This window comes from Scaptodrosophila lebanonensis, unplaced genomic scaffold, assembly GCF_003285725.1.
Source record: "Scaptodrosophila lebanonensis strain 11010-0011.00,11010-0021.00 unplaced genomic scaffold, SlebRS2 tig00000155-arrow-arrow-pilon, whole genome shotgun sequence".
Lineage (NCBI taxonomy): Eukaryota > Metazoa > Arthropoda > Insecta > Diptera > Drosophilidae > Scaptodrosophila > Scaptodrosophila lebanonensis.
This window is the reverse complement of record NW_022060594.1, coordinates 1,164,026-1,177,195: the sequence shown is the minus strand read 5'-3', so window position 1 is coordinate 1,177,195 and position 13,170 is coordinate 1,164,026. Positions and strand designations below refer to the sequence as shown.

Genomic DNA, 13,170 nt, shown 5'->3' with positions numbered 1-13,170 from the left:
ACTGTTTTGTTTAGAAAGATACGTTAAGCACGACTGGCATACTCTCGTTTAACTAAATCATATTGCTGCCATAGGGGATCAGTGTGGGAATTCTTTAAACGGATTTAAGAACCAGTAGAGCAGGAAGCTTCTTAAATATTGAAAGATGAGACAGGGCGGATTAAAGAAATTGGGAGCAACACGGAAGTTTGCTGGAAACAATGGAAGCATTGAACTTCTTGTTTATAATTTGAAATTGAACTTGAATCGATTAATCGACACTATATCGTATAGCTGCCATAGGATTGCCATACCTTAGTTGAAAGGCTATTGCTAGGGAAAGAGTAGGGAGCAAAGGGGAGGGTATTCGAGTGTCGAGCTGGCACGACTTCTGAATGTTCTACTCGCTGGTGTTAAAGTGGCAATAAACGCATCGATTCTTTATTCTGTTTTGAACCTTTTACTCGACTTTAGCATTTTATTTTTACAATGTCTCGAATTTCGGTTGAAAATAAGAAAAAATGGAAAAAAATGAACGACCGAAAAATGTCGCTAAAATTTCATTACGCATGCAAAGTGCTGACAATGCAAATAAGCCACGGATTCAGCTGCAAAACTGATACAAAGCAGCACAAATAACAAATAAGCAAATTAAATAAGAAAGCAACAAAAAGAGCATAAAGGTAAAAAAAATAAAATAAATATCGCGAGTACACTGCTCAACACCTTAAATTTACAATTCCAAAAAAAAAAGTTCGTATCGTGCGCAGCAAAAAAATGCGATCGTTACTGTTTCTTTTTTGATTTTTTTCTTTCTTCAGTTTTCTGTTTCTTAAGCAAACAAATGCCATCCCAAAATTAATTATTATATTATCCATTGAAAAAGATACACTCAGCTGTACACTCAAGTGTTTATTTAGTGCTGCAGCTGCTGCTGATGATATTTTTATTGTTGTCATTGTACAAACGGGGCAGGAGCAGCGACAAAAAACGCACGCGCCTTTTAAGCTCAAATCCGTAAGCTTCGCAAAATATTTGAAAATCGGGTCCATAGACAAACCTGAGATATGTGTAGAAAAAACGATTCCATCTCGAAATCTGTACATTCTAGAGTAGCAACCATATATTGTTTGAATGTGTCCGCTAATGTCATAGAAAGTTTTTTGTATATTCCGTTTAATTGTCTGTCTGTATGAACGTCTCGATCTCGGAATCTAAAACAGCTAGGGTCATACGATTTCGAACACTTCAACATCATAAGATTCTAGATTAAATAAATAAATCTCATGTTTCTGGTAGATCTTTTTAACAATTTAGCGGGCTTAGGAAAGTTGCAACAACTTTTTTGGTGCAGCATTGAAAGAATCATTTGAAAATTATTGATTGTTGTTATTTTAACTACCAAAATTGTACAATCCGATCAAATTATGTCTATATTGATCATTTTAATAGACTTATTTATTTAGTTCCCATTTTTTTGTCTGTCTGTATGAACGGCTCGATATCGAAATCTGAAACAGCTAGTGTCTTTAAATTTTGCATCAGCAACTGTCCTAACATACTAAACTGATAAACTAAGTTTTAGGCTAAAGAATAAAGATACAAAAAAAATTTGTATATATTTTATAATCAAAAAGTATAAATCTTGTTTTCCTATGCGTGTATGAAAGTGTTAGCGCAGCTTATAGTCGGGTATGCTCAACTGCAACATTCTATTTTGTCGGTTTTGCCATTTTGGGCAAAACTTTAATTACATACCTATGTTTATTTAGCTTCATTATATTTATATGCTGTCTTTTATTTGCCTTTGTGGCACTTTTGTTGTTTCTGTTTCAAGTTTTGGGCTTAAAGTTTTTTTTTACGATTTGCTCTTGTCATTATCGTTTTTTTTTTATATATATATAATATGTATATATATTTATTGCTTATTCTCGTCTTTTTGGAGCTGGCTAAGCAAAAACAAACTCTGTGTGTTTTTTTCGGAACACGCGCTGCAAACCCAACGACTAATACAATAATACAATAATGCCCGTCTTAATCATTGTCTGACTTGATTTCGTTTATTACAGAGAACTTCAGGATGGCATGCTCAGAGATCACAATTTAATGGACGGTTCCAAAATTATTTTAATACCAAATGTTGAAACTGGTTTATTGGTAAGTACAAAAAAAAATCCTCTGTACTCTTTATTAGTTTTTTTCGAATCATGCCCGCATAGGTTAAAGTTCAATGACAACTCGGAGAACCCTTGGGCAAAATTTTAAATTAAAACTCGTGCTAATAGGATCCATAAATTGTTTTCGAATTTGTTAAGTGCTCTCAGAATTGCTGTCAATAAACTGAAGCCTGCATACGACATTTCGGATCAGTTTTTATAATCCGAAATACTCTTCTGATTTGGTCAACTCAGCTAAATAGTTGTCGATTTCAAGTTGTTCGATTTGTGATGGATAGCTTTAGTCCAGTTTTAAAGACTGCATCTCTTTAGTTTTGTTTAGAATACAAATTTGATGTGGAAATATTGTTGGAAGAAAGAAATGTAAGCATTAAATAAAATACTTGTTGCACACATTTTTTTTAGTGTGCCACAAATTCTTTGCGGAGCATTAGTTTTTAATGATGTGGCTAAAAACTTGAACAATGTTAATGTATTTTGAAATTTGTTAATTGTAGGAGAGAGATATGTTATATTAAAGTTAGGTATTAGAGCGCAGTAGACAGATGGAAATGCTTAATGAAATTTGGTTTGCAATGAGTGCGAGAAAGTCATATTTAAAATTCTGTAGTTGTAGTTCGTTTGGTTTGCGAGAACGAGGTGTTCATACAGACAAACTTAAACTTACTCTTCGACAGAGAAATTTCGCATACTGCCCGCACAATGAGAAATGCCCTATTCCCTCTTAATAGGGGTGATAATGAAAAATCGGGGGAAACTATATACGTATATATGTATAATGTTGGAATTGGTTGTCAACATTTTGGGTGCGGTCGGGTCATGTTGCTCAGAGAAGCGTTAAAAAATGAAAAGGTGGCCGGCATGTGGAACGCAACGATATGTTGCTGGCAACATGCTGCGCGGCACACAGCAACATGTTGCTCAAATATTATGTCAGCCACTTGAGAGTGTGGCTGGCGACTGAGTTGCACAATTTTTTGGTTATAGTATTTGTTTTTTGTTTGTTTTTTTGTTGTTGTTTTGTTGTACTCTTTAATCTTGTCAGTTTTTAGAATTTGTGACTAAGCGTCTTTGTTGTGTTGACTCGACGTTGCAAAGTTATTTGACATTAATTAATTTTAATTTATTTATATATTTATTTTATTACGCACATTTTTCGTTCGCTTTTCGGGGCGTAGGTATTTTTGTTTTTGCACCGAAACTGGTTACCCTACGCTGCGCTCTCAAAAAATGCAGACCACCCTACAGCGTTGCCTTTGGTTTGGTTGTTGTTGCAGTTGTTGTTTAATTTATGCAACAGTTTTCAACGAAAATCGAATCGGAACGAAGTTGTTTGTTTTGTTTTTTGTTTCCAACGATTGTTGTTCGATCTTTCGATTGTTCGCTGGTTGGTTGGCATGACAATCAATCGCCTGGCCAACCAACCAAGCAAGCAATCAACTATCCAAGCAACAAACAGACCGACAAACTGACAAACAGACAAACGGACAACCGGACCGCCCCACCTCACTGGCTGGAACCATCAAAGTGGCTTGCATTGAAAACACATTTTGACTTTTGGCTTTTCTCGGTTGCCTTTTGAAGGTTTCGATTTTGTGTTTCGATTTTAATGAGAAAGTTTTTGGTAGTTGCTTATATTTTTTTATGCACGCGACACAATCAAGCGAGCCAGCAACCTTAAGGTCAAGTTTGATGCGTTTTTACTATGCAGGCTGAAACTTAATGAGTAGTTGACTAAGCCATGGACAGCAGCATGACAAAATAAATACCATTTTTGGGGGTCGGAGTATGGGTATTGGGGGAAATATTACTCAAGAGTAGCTAATTACTTGAAAATAACAAAAATTTGAATAACAATCTAAGGTTTTGGCATTCTATCTGTCATCAAAGAAAACTCATAAAGGGAGATGTGATTTAAAGTGATCTCAGATATCAACAGATTGATCTTTTGATTTTAACTTTGAAAGTTTACTGTTTTTGCACAAGAACTAACATAAAAGTGCTTGTATTTTGATAGAATTCGAATCATTTGCTTAATTTCTGCAAGTAATACTTCGAGATGTTAACACATCTTGCTTTCAGTGTGGTACTTTTTGATGCTATTGTATATCGAATACAATTTTGTTATCTTTAGAGTCGAAAAACCTATTTTTCCTGAACCAATTAAAAGTCTCAAGCTAAACTTCAAAATTTTTCAATACAATTTTTACAAGTATGTAATTTTTCTTGGATTTTTTTTTGAGAGTATACAAACTAAGTTTGAAGTCGATTGGTTGAAAAATGCTGATTTTTCATAGAAACGTTGGAGCCTGTTTTCCCCCCTTCGGAGCACGAATTTGCCAAATTCCAGCTTTCTAGCTCTTACCGTTTGGGCTGTGCGTTGATCACCAATCAATCAGTCAGTTAGTTAGTCGGGACAAACTGTTTTATATATAGAGTATGTACATATGATCTTCGATATCAAGAGTTCTTTGTACGCACACTTTTTTTTGGTAATTGAACTCATTTATTATTATTATGAGAGCAGGTAATTGGTAGTACAAAGGTACAGGTGCCTACCTTTACAGATCTAATTTGCAGAAATGTTAATCAACTCAAGATCTGAGTTGACAATTTCGACGAAAGCATTCATATTATCGTTTTAACTGAAGCTTAATCGCACAAATTACTCATATCTTTGCATTGAAATAATTTGAAAAGAATTTAATTTATCTCGGAAATATTGTTTTTAATTAATTAATTTGATTTTTCTGCTCTTTGTCCACCTTCCAAAACTGGCCCATAGCGATGGTTTAATAGTGGCATCGATAGTTTCTTCATACTTGATGTTTGAGATACTTTAATAATGGCATCGATAGTTTCAAAATTAATGTAGGCGATACTTTAATAGTGGTATCGATAGTTTTACCATTAATATTTGGATACTTTGGCTTCGATATCTTAGGAGAGAGTTCTTCCTACTCTTGGATAACTTAAATTAATAATATTTAATAATTTTTAGGCGTCAGTAGCAAGTTAGTAATGAACTCACTTTTTTATAGTTTCCTATGATATTTCTACCGAGCTGAGCTAATTGTCTAGTCTTATATATACATGTATATCGCGATTGTTGCCATTAGATATGTGTGCTATTATCGTCGAGTGTCTGGGACCAATACTTCCACTTGCCCCTCAAGCGTCTGTTCGTCATAGACGCGAGCTGTGAGCCCAGTTGGCAGTTGGTAGCTACTACTTGAGTGCTGCCACACACCTGACTTTAATGTGCCGCCTTTTCCTCGTACGTGTATCAATACTGTTGGCTTTGCTTTGTTTCTCTGTCTCTGTTTTGTTGGTGTTGTTGTGACATGTTTTTTGTCGCAAGTTTTCTTTTTCTTTTTATACCCTGGCTGTAATGATATTTATGTGTCGGGTTTTTCTTTGCTTTTCCCAACAGTTTCTTGTGAAATGAAATTAGCTCTCGGCGTGGCATGTAATTGTCTTACAAAGTTGTTTGTTCCATTTCCAATTTGTCCCCCGAAAAGATCCTTCTGTCAATCACTTTCGAATCGAGTTAGGGACTCTATTAAAAATTTCATATTCTAAATTCTGTGTGCAAGATGTTGAGTTTCGTGGAATTACAGAATAAAATAAACAACGAGATCGCAACGTATCAGATCCTACGCAAGTACTATATCAAGTTAATGAAAGATCGTGAGGAGCTGGAGGCGCTACTCAATGAGAATAGGTTTGTGTTGAAGGAATTGAATCTGGTGGAGGAGCCAGTGCGACTGTATGTGCAGGTTGGACCTGTGCTAGTCCGGGAGGGGCTTGAGAACTCACGTCTGAAGGTATTGCGACGCATCGAGCATATCTCGAAGGAGATGCGCAGCTCCAAACTATTACTGAACATTGTGAAAAAGGATATGGTGAAGAGTTGTGCGAATTTGCGAAAATATAAACGATTTAGTAAGTCTGCCCAGAAACGGGAGAATCGTACGACCAAATTGGTTCTACAATGGACGACGACGAAGAGCACATAAAACAATTTGAACATCGCCTTTGAATTAGATATCAGACAAAATACAAGTTTAGCAATTCTTTCGTTCAGCTGAAATTTTTGTTGCCTCACAAAATTAAGATACACCTTCGAAAAATTCGGTAACAAAATGCTGCAAAATGGCGGAAATATCAAAATTAGAATGCAACATGAACTCGAATCGTATCGAAAATTGCGAGATTTCTACTCCAAAACATCGAAATATCGACACAACCTAAAGACCAAGCTAAGAGAGAACAATTTTGAGCTGGAGGGAACCAGTTTCGACCTCAATCTGAAATCGACTGTCCTGCTTCGTCGACAAATGATCAATTTTTCGGTTCTTGAACAATTTTACAAGCGCCTCGAACACGTCGACAAGGAGCTCGAGAGCTCAAAGATAATGCTGCAGTTGGTTAAAACCGATTTGAACGAGCATTGTAGGACCTACAACAGGCTTCAGCGACAATTGCCGACGTTCGAGCAAAAATCATACGATTTTCTCACCGAGCTCCACTAGAGAGGATTCTGCACTTCATATCTAAAATGTTGACCACCAAAATCATTTGGAGTTGTGCGAAATAGATGTTAAAAAGCTATTCGGAAATTGTTCTACTATTCTATTTGGAACTAGGTGGAATTGTTAACTGAAACGATTTCCATGAAGCCAATACTTTGCTTATTCCATATGTACAGCTTTTTACTTTGGGGGAGTTGTGTGGTTCTTTTAGTTAAGTTTTGAAAAGAACTTTTCGAGAGATAAAGAGTGACATTTTAGTAGAGTTTTGGATAAATACTGCACTTCTAGTAATGCTTATTTTAGGAAGCCAGAAGAAGACGTACATACAAGTCTTTTTGCCTGTCTGTCTGTATGAACCGTGAGAGCTTTCGAACCATAAGAGCTAGGGACGCCAAACTTGCTCTGTAGAGACGTCTATATATATTTATATCTATATCTATATGCAGACCAAGTTTGTTCCAATCCATATACATGTAACATTCATATTTTCTTAAGTTCTTATAGAAACGATCACTTCTATTGGAATAACTTTTCTCTGAATATTCTCTGAAAGTGCCTTTACAATTCGTGTAACTTAATTAGATTTTAAGGATTAGTGGATTAGTGGCGGTTGTAGGCTTCACAAGAGAGCACAAATCTTAAAATTTTCGAAAATATAAATAAAAATTTCATTAAATTATAAATTAAATTATTATTTTTTTTGTTAACAAATTATAATGAAATATTAGAAACTCTATAAAAAAAATTCTTTTTGATGGTTTTACAGAATTCAGATTTCTAGGTGGTTTCGAACCCATTTATAAGCTTTCTGCTATTTCCACACACTTTCGATTTGCTGACAAGCTCGAAATTTGTCTGAGGCTTCAGTTTGTTGTTATGTTTCTAGACATCATTATGCATTTAACACGGCCTACAAAACATACTATACAAGTATGTATGTACATATGTATATGAACATCACAAAAAAGAAGATGCGCATACAATATACAATGTATGTATATGAGTTTGTGTTTACGTTTGTATGTGTGTGTGCACAAAATTTCATGCAATTTTCGTGATCCGAACAAAGAAATATTTTGGCGTGCACGAAAAACCATAAAAACCAAACTCAAATATATGTACGTGTATATAAGTATGTATGCATGTATGTATGTATGTTTGTGAACAACAACAGAAACGGCAACAATTATTATTATTGTTTTCATTTTGTTCAAACGTTTGTATCGTCAACGTCCCCTCTTTATTTGCATTTCGGCTGCTGTTTTGTGTTTTCTGTGTTGTGTTTCGGGCCCCAAGACAAAAGCTCATTTATGCCAGCAACAGCAACAATAATAATAATGTCGCATAATGTTGCTATCTAAGAAGAAGAAGAAGATGATGATGAAGAAGAAAAACCCTGAGAAAAATTAACATTTTACATAACTGGCATGAAAAACTACAACGAAGAGCGAAGGAAGGGGAGGGGAGTGAGGGAGGGGAACACTTGTACGAATAAGTAGAGTAGTAGAGAGTTGTTAATTGTTTGACACACTTACCTACACACATATAGTTAAACATACATATATGTATATATGTACTTGTATATATTTTTGCAATATATGAACAAAATAGATTTCCAACTTGTACTGTTTTTTTCCACAAAATGCAAATATATTTTCGAAAGACTGTCTACTATTTGAAAAAGGTGAGAAAAACAAAAAGGTTCAGTCGGATAGTAAGTTACGGTTACTCTTTGATCATTTCGAGATTGTTCTTCAACAGTGTGGGTTTATTTTGATGCTTGGCTGCTGCTTTCCACGCCCTGTTCACCCACTTGCGGGTCTATTTGTCTCTAAGTGTATTTTTCTATTGGTTAGCAAGCATTGTAGTTGGGATTCTTTTGCATTCCTTGGCCTTGAAGCACTTATAGTGGAAGAAATTTCAGATCGATTGATGCATCTTTATTAATTCCACAAGTGTGTGAAAGCAAATGTAATAAACAAGTGCTCGGCACTCTATATATATCACTACACCTGTTTTCATCGACTTTACGCGAATTGTATTCAAATTATTATAACAAAATGAGGTCAACCAGGTATTCACAGTGAATAATAGACACTCTTTGTTCACTCGTAACCTAATTATTAGATTCGATGACATCATAAATGATGCGATCATGATTTGGTCTGAAATTGTGCTACTAACTTGAGTACATATATTTTTGCGATGCCTGATTAGGCATTGCTCAATTCCTATTATATTTCGAAATAAGTAACAACTATGACGTCATTAGTTGGCCAATTTGACTTCATACTGCGCCACCTTGCGCTCTTACTGATATTTTAAAGTGAAGTGCTTTTTGGATTCCTTGCCACTACCTTCAACACTTTTTCAGATCCGAAGAATAGACATTACTGGGTTGGGAAAGTTCATTCGAAATGCGCTGATCAGCCAATTTAATGACAATAATGATTAAAAAGAATATCAACAAATTGAACATGCATATTTAAATAGCCAATTAACAATTTGCGTCTTTTGTGCATCGTTTTGGCAATCTTTTCATTCTCCTTCTCTATCTCTCTCTCTCTCTCTCTCGCCTGTGTCATTGTGTTGTTAAAATAACAAATGTCTTTAAAATTGCTACAAAAAATAATAAAACAGCCCCAGACGACGACTACGACGACGCTAAATTGCTCATATTATTATTTGTACATGCCTATATAGTAGCTGTATACTTGTATATTACGTATATATATAATCGTATATATAGAAATGTCTACAAAATATGAATATTGGAAAGAACAACGAAAAAAATGTGAACTGAAATTAACACACAAATAACAAATAATAATGCACAAAATATTTCAGAACGCGTCAGCGCTGAACAAGATTATAAAGGATATATACACGTATCGCCGAAATGTCGATATGTGCCGAAGAGAGAGGGAGAGAGAAAGAGAGGGGGGGGAGTGCTTTCTATTGGGGTGCCAAGTGTTGGCGTTGCAGAAAGGTGAGAAGCGCATTTTGGTAGCAAGAGCCAACAGTGCTCGCTAATGACAGGTCTGACTGTCTGTCTATCTGTCTGTTTGTTCATTGATGCCTTTGACACCCTGTAACTGGAGACTGACAATACAAGTAATTAGAGAGTAGACAGAGTGTCATGTACGAGCTAGAATGAACTCATTCTATATACCAATGATTTGATTCCAAATTAACTCCTTACTGCTATTTAGTCAAACACTGGGCTTCCAGCTTTCAAATCAGCTCATCTCGGCAAAATAAGAGAAAGCTGATCGATAACCCACCACAAGTAGAATGCCACAAAATTAATGGATATCGATGAAAATCCTCATGGTTTTTGATTCTCGATAGCTTCGAAATTGTATTAAGAACTCTCAATAGTTATCGATAGTTGAAGGACTATCGAAGTAACTGTCGATCCATGGAAAACAAAGTGCATATTCTTTTACAAAACACTGAAAACAAATTTACGTTTTGCTGATGGAAAGAACTATCGATACATCGAATTCGATAATATCCGGAATAGCTCGACATGTGTATTAGAGATTCTGAAGCTTCTACTTTAATAGTTTCCATCAAAACTGTGGCAAGTCTAGACTAGACTATCTATTAAAAATTGAGGTTGTTTAACATCGATTTACTATTCCTGGAAATAATTAAAACACTTTTGAGACATCGTCTATAACCATATATAACAACTATTTGGAGTATTAGCAGTCGACTATATGAACTGCAATATGAGTGGTAGTTCTGCTTTGCATAAACGAGCCTATATGTACGTATGTATGTACCACTACTAGGCAGCATTATGCCTATTCGTGCTACAGGGTATTCCATTAACTGGTGTGGAGCATATATTTGTTTTCTTCAAATATATTTTTCGATATTATTTTTGATACATTTTGTGCTCGTTTGCTAATTTGCGCGACGTTCACTTTTCAAGCGTGTTTTTTTTTTGCATTTTGGATATATGGGGGGAATTTAAATATGTATATATACAAGTATATTGTGGGTGGAGGGGGGATCGGTCAGTAAACAAGTCAGAGGCACAATGCGTCATGCGATTGCTGCTCTTTCTCCTCTTAATTAGCAGTGGACGTGAACGAGCGAGTCATGTAAACGGTAGTCGAACAATTTGTGGCAGCAGCAGCAAACATCTTCTGATGGACAAACAGACAGACAGACATTCGGACAGACAGACAGGTGGAACAGAACAGTGACAACGACAACGCCAACGACCAGTTGAAATGTGTGTTAACAATGACAAGTTGATGGGTGTCTTGATTTATTGATGGAATGCACTTGAGCAAGGTGACCGTCGCCTGTGGGTCAAGCCCGAGAATTATGACAACAAGCGGGTGCAATGACTGCCGCCGCACTACTTAGTGATATAATTACACAAGCATACGGGTGTATAACTAATAATCAAAGAAAGTAACTCCTACATAGCACTCGTATGCTTCGCAATATAATGCGTTCCATTCACGTCACTGAGAAGGCGTCCCCCCAGACAGCTCCAGACTGCACTTTTTTTTTTTTATCATGCATGTTGGTTGGCTGTTCCAATTTTATCTCACTCGGTCCCCGTCATTCATGTGCCGTGCCGTGCCGCCAGACCCGTCATTCGGCATATCTCTTAATTGCGGTGACGGCCGAAAAAAAATTGTCAAAAAAACGTTTCAACAGCTTTTAATAATAATAATATTTTGTTAAGTTTATTATCGCTTTGTGCGATGGCAGACGGGCTCAGCCAAACACTTGCCGTTCACCACAGACTTGCCACATTTGTCATTGGCCCGGCGCTGAGTAAGAGGAGCATGAGGAGAACGGGACATACTCTGTATATCTTTAGCTACACTTTCATTTTCTGCTCGAGTACAACAATGTGAAATAAAAGGAAAGAAAACAACTATATTTCAAAAAGTTTAGTGGCAAAGAAACAAACAAGATCCACAATCCCACAATAATTAGATAGTTGTGAACCAAAATGGAATGCAACAAATGTTAAAAGTATTTCCAACATATTTGCTATTAAGATCACAAATTCAGCGTCGAATTCGTTATTAGATATTACGAAATAAGCAATTGGATATAGTGAAATGAATGAAACATGGAATTGAACACATGTTAAAGACACAAACTGAATGATTTGTATAAGAAATTGTAATAATAAAGAAAGGAACTCAAAAACTACGCAAAATAGAATAATTTTTAAGTAAATAGGTGCATGAGGAACATATAAAAGGGGATTAACTAATAGATAATAATAAATGGAACATATATTTTATATCGCAGCTTAAAGATGAAATGAATGCGTTGCTAAGAAACTGTGTTCATAAGGGAATGAATGAAATAAAGAAAGAACGCAAAGTGTAGTTAATGGAATAAGGAGATAAAATAAAGAAAGCTTAAGCGAAGGCTTATCTCACTGGAACTGAGAACTTAACTTAGATCAAGAATTTGAAATGAAATGAGAAATGGAACAGTTGAACTTGTCACGTGTTCTAGCGAAGCCTGTTTACTTTAAAACATTGTCTCAGCCTTTAATTTGTCATCATTTTAATGGAACAAGGGAACTGAGATTTGAAATGAAATGGCACATGGAACTGTTGAGCTTAAGCGAATTCGGTTTTTAATTGAAAACATTGACTCAGCCTTTGTTTCTTCATCATTTCAATGGAACACGAGTTTGGCACGAGTTTAAGCGAAGTCGGTTTTTAATTTAAAACATTGTGTCAGCATCTGCCTTTGTTTTTTCATCATTTTAATGGAACAAGGGAACTGAGATCCCATTTAAGCTCAGGTATTTGCAATGGAACAGCTGAACTTGGCACACGCTTATTCTTTTAAGCCTTTGTTTTGTCATCATTTCATTGTCAACTTTTTATTTTTTGTTGACAGCCGGACAACAAAAATAACATAGCAGCAGCCAGAAGCACAATCAATGGGGTGGGCGTTGCTGCTGCACCATGACCGAGTGGGACTGGAACTGTTGTTCCAACCATCCGCCCACCCCTGGCCGGCCAGTCAGTCGTTAGCATTTTGAATATTTATGTCATTTAAATGATGGGCGCTGGCGTCGCCTGTCAAATTAATAACTTTTGCTTTTCGCTTTCGCCAAAAAAAGAACCGAATAAAAAGAGAGAAGCGCGACATCAGCATTAAATTCGCCAGCGAGGAACGAGACACACAGACAGGCAGGCAGGCAGGCAGACTATTGGTTATTGGAACAGCTGCTGGACCACACTGCGTATGCGTTATTTATGCTTTTTAATTGTTTCTGTTTGGCAGCAGCACAGAGTCAGTCGCATAGATTTATGAAAACGACTTTAATTGCATCGCAGTTTCGCAAAATTCGAAACGCGAATGCAAACAAAAGATACATTTTATTGTTGGCCAATAATGCTTTTCGATGATGACGCGCTCAGAACTCAAAGACAAAGCAAGGAGCTGCTGCTGCTTCTGCTGCCACTGATGGG

The 13,170-nt window shown here is 36.1% G+C and overlaps 1 protein-coding gene across 1 annotated transcript in view; it reads left to right on the top strand.

The window, feature by feature from the left end:
* LOC115629491 (midnolin homolog) overlaps nucleotides 1-13,170 on the top strand; it is a 56,111-nt gene that overhangs the window by 27,521 nt on the left and 15,420 nt on the right. Inside the window, exon 2 of the mRNA XM_030525965.1 lies at nucleotides 2,049-2,136. Coding sequence (XP_030381825.1) covers nucleotides 2,049-2,136 — 88 coding nt within the window. The remainder of the gene's footprint in view (nucleotides 1-2,048; nucleotides 2,137-13,170) is intronic.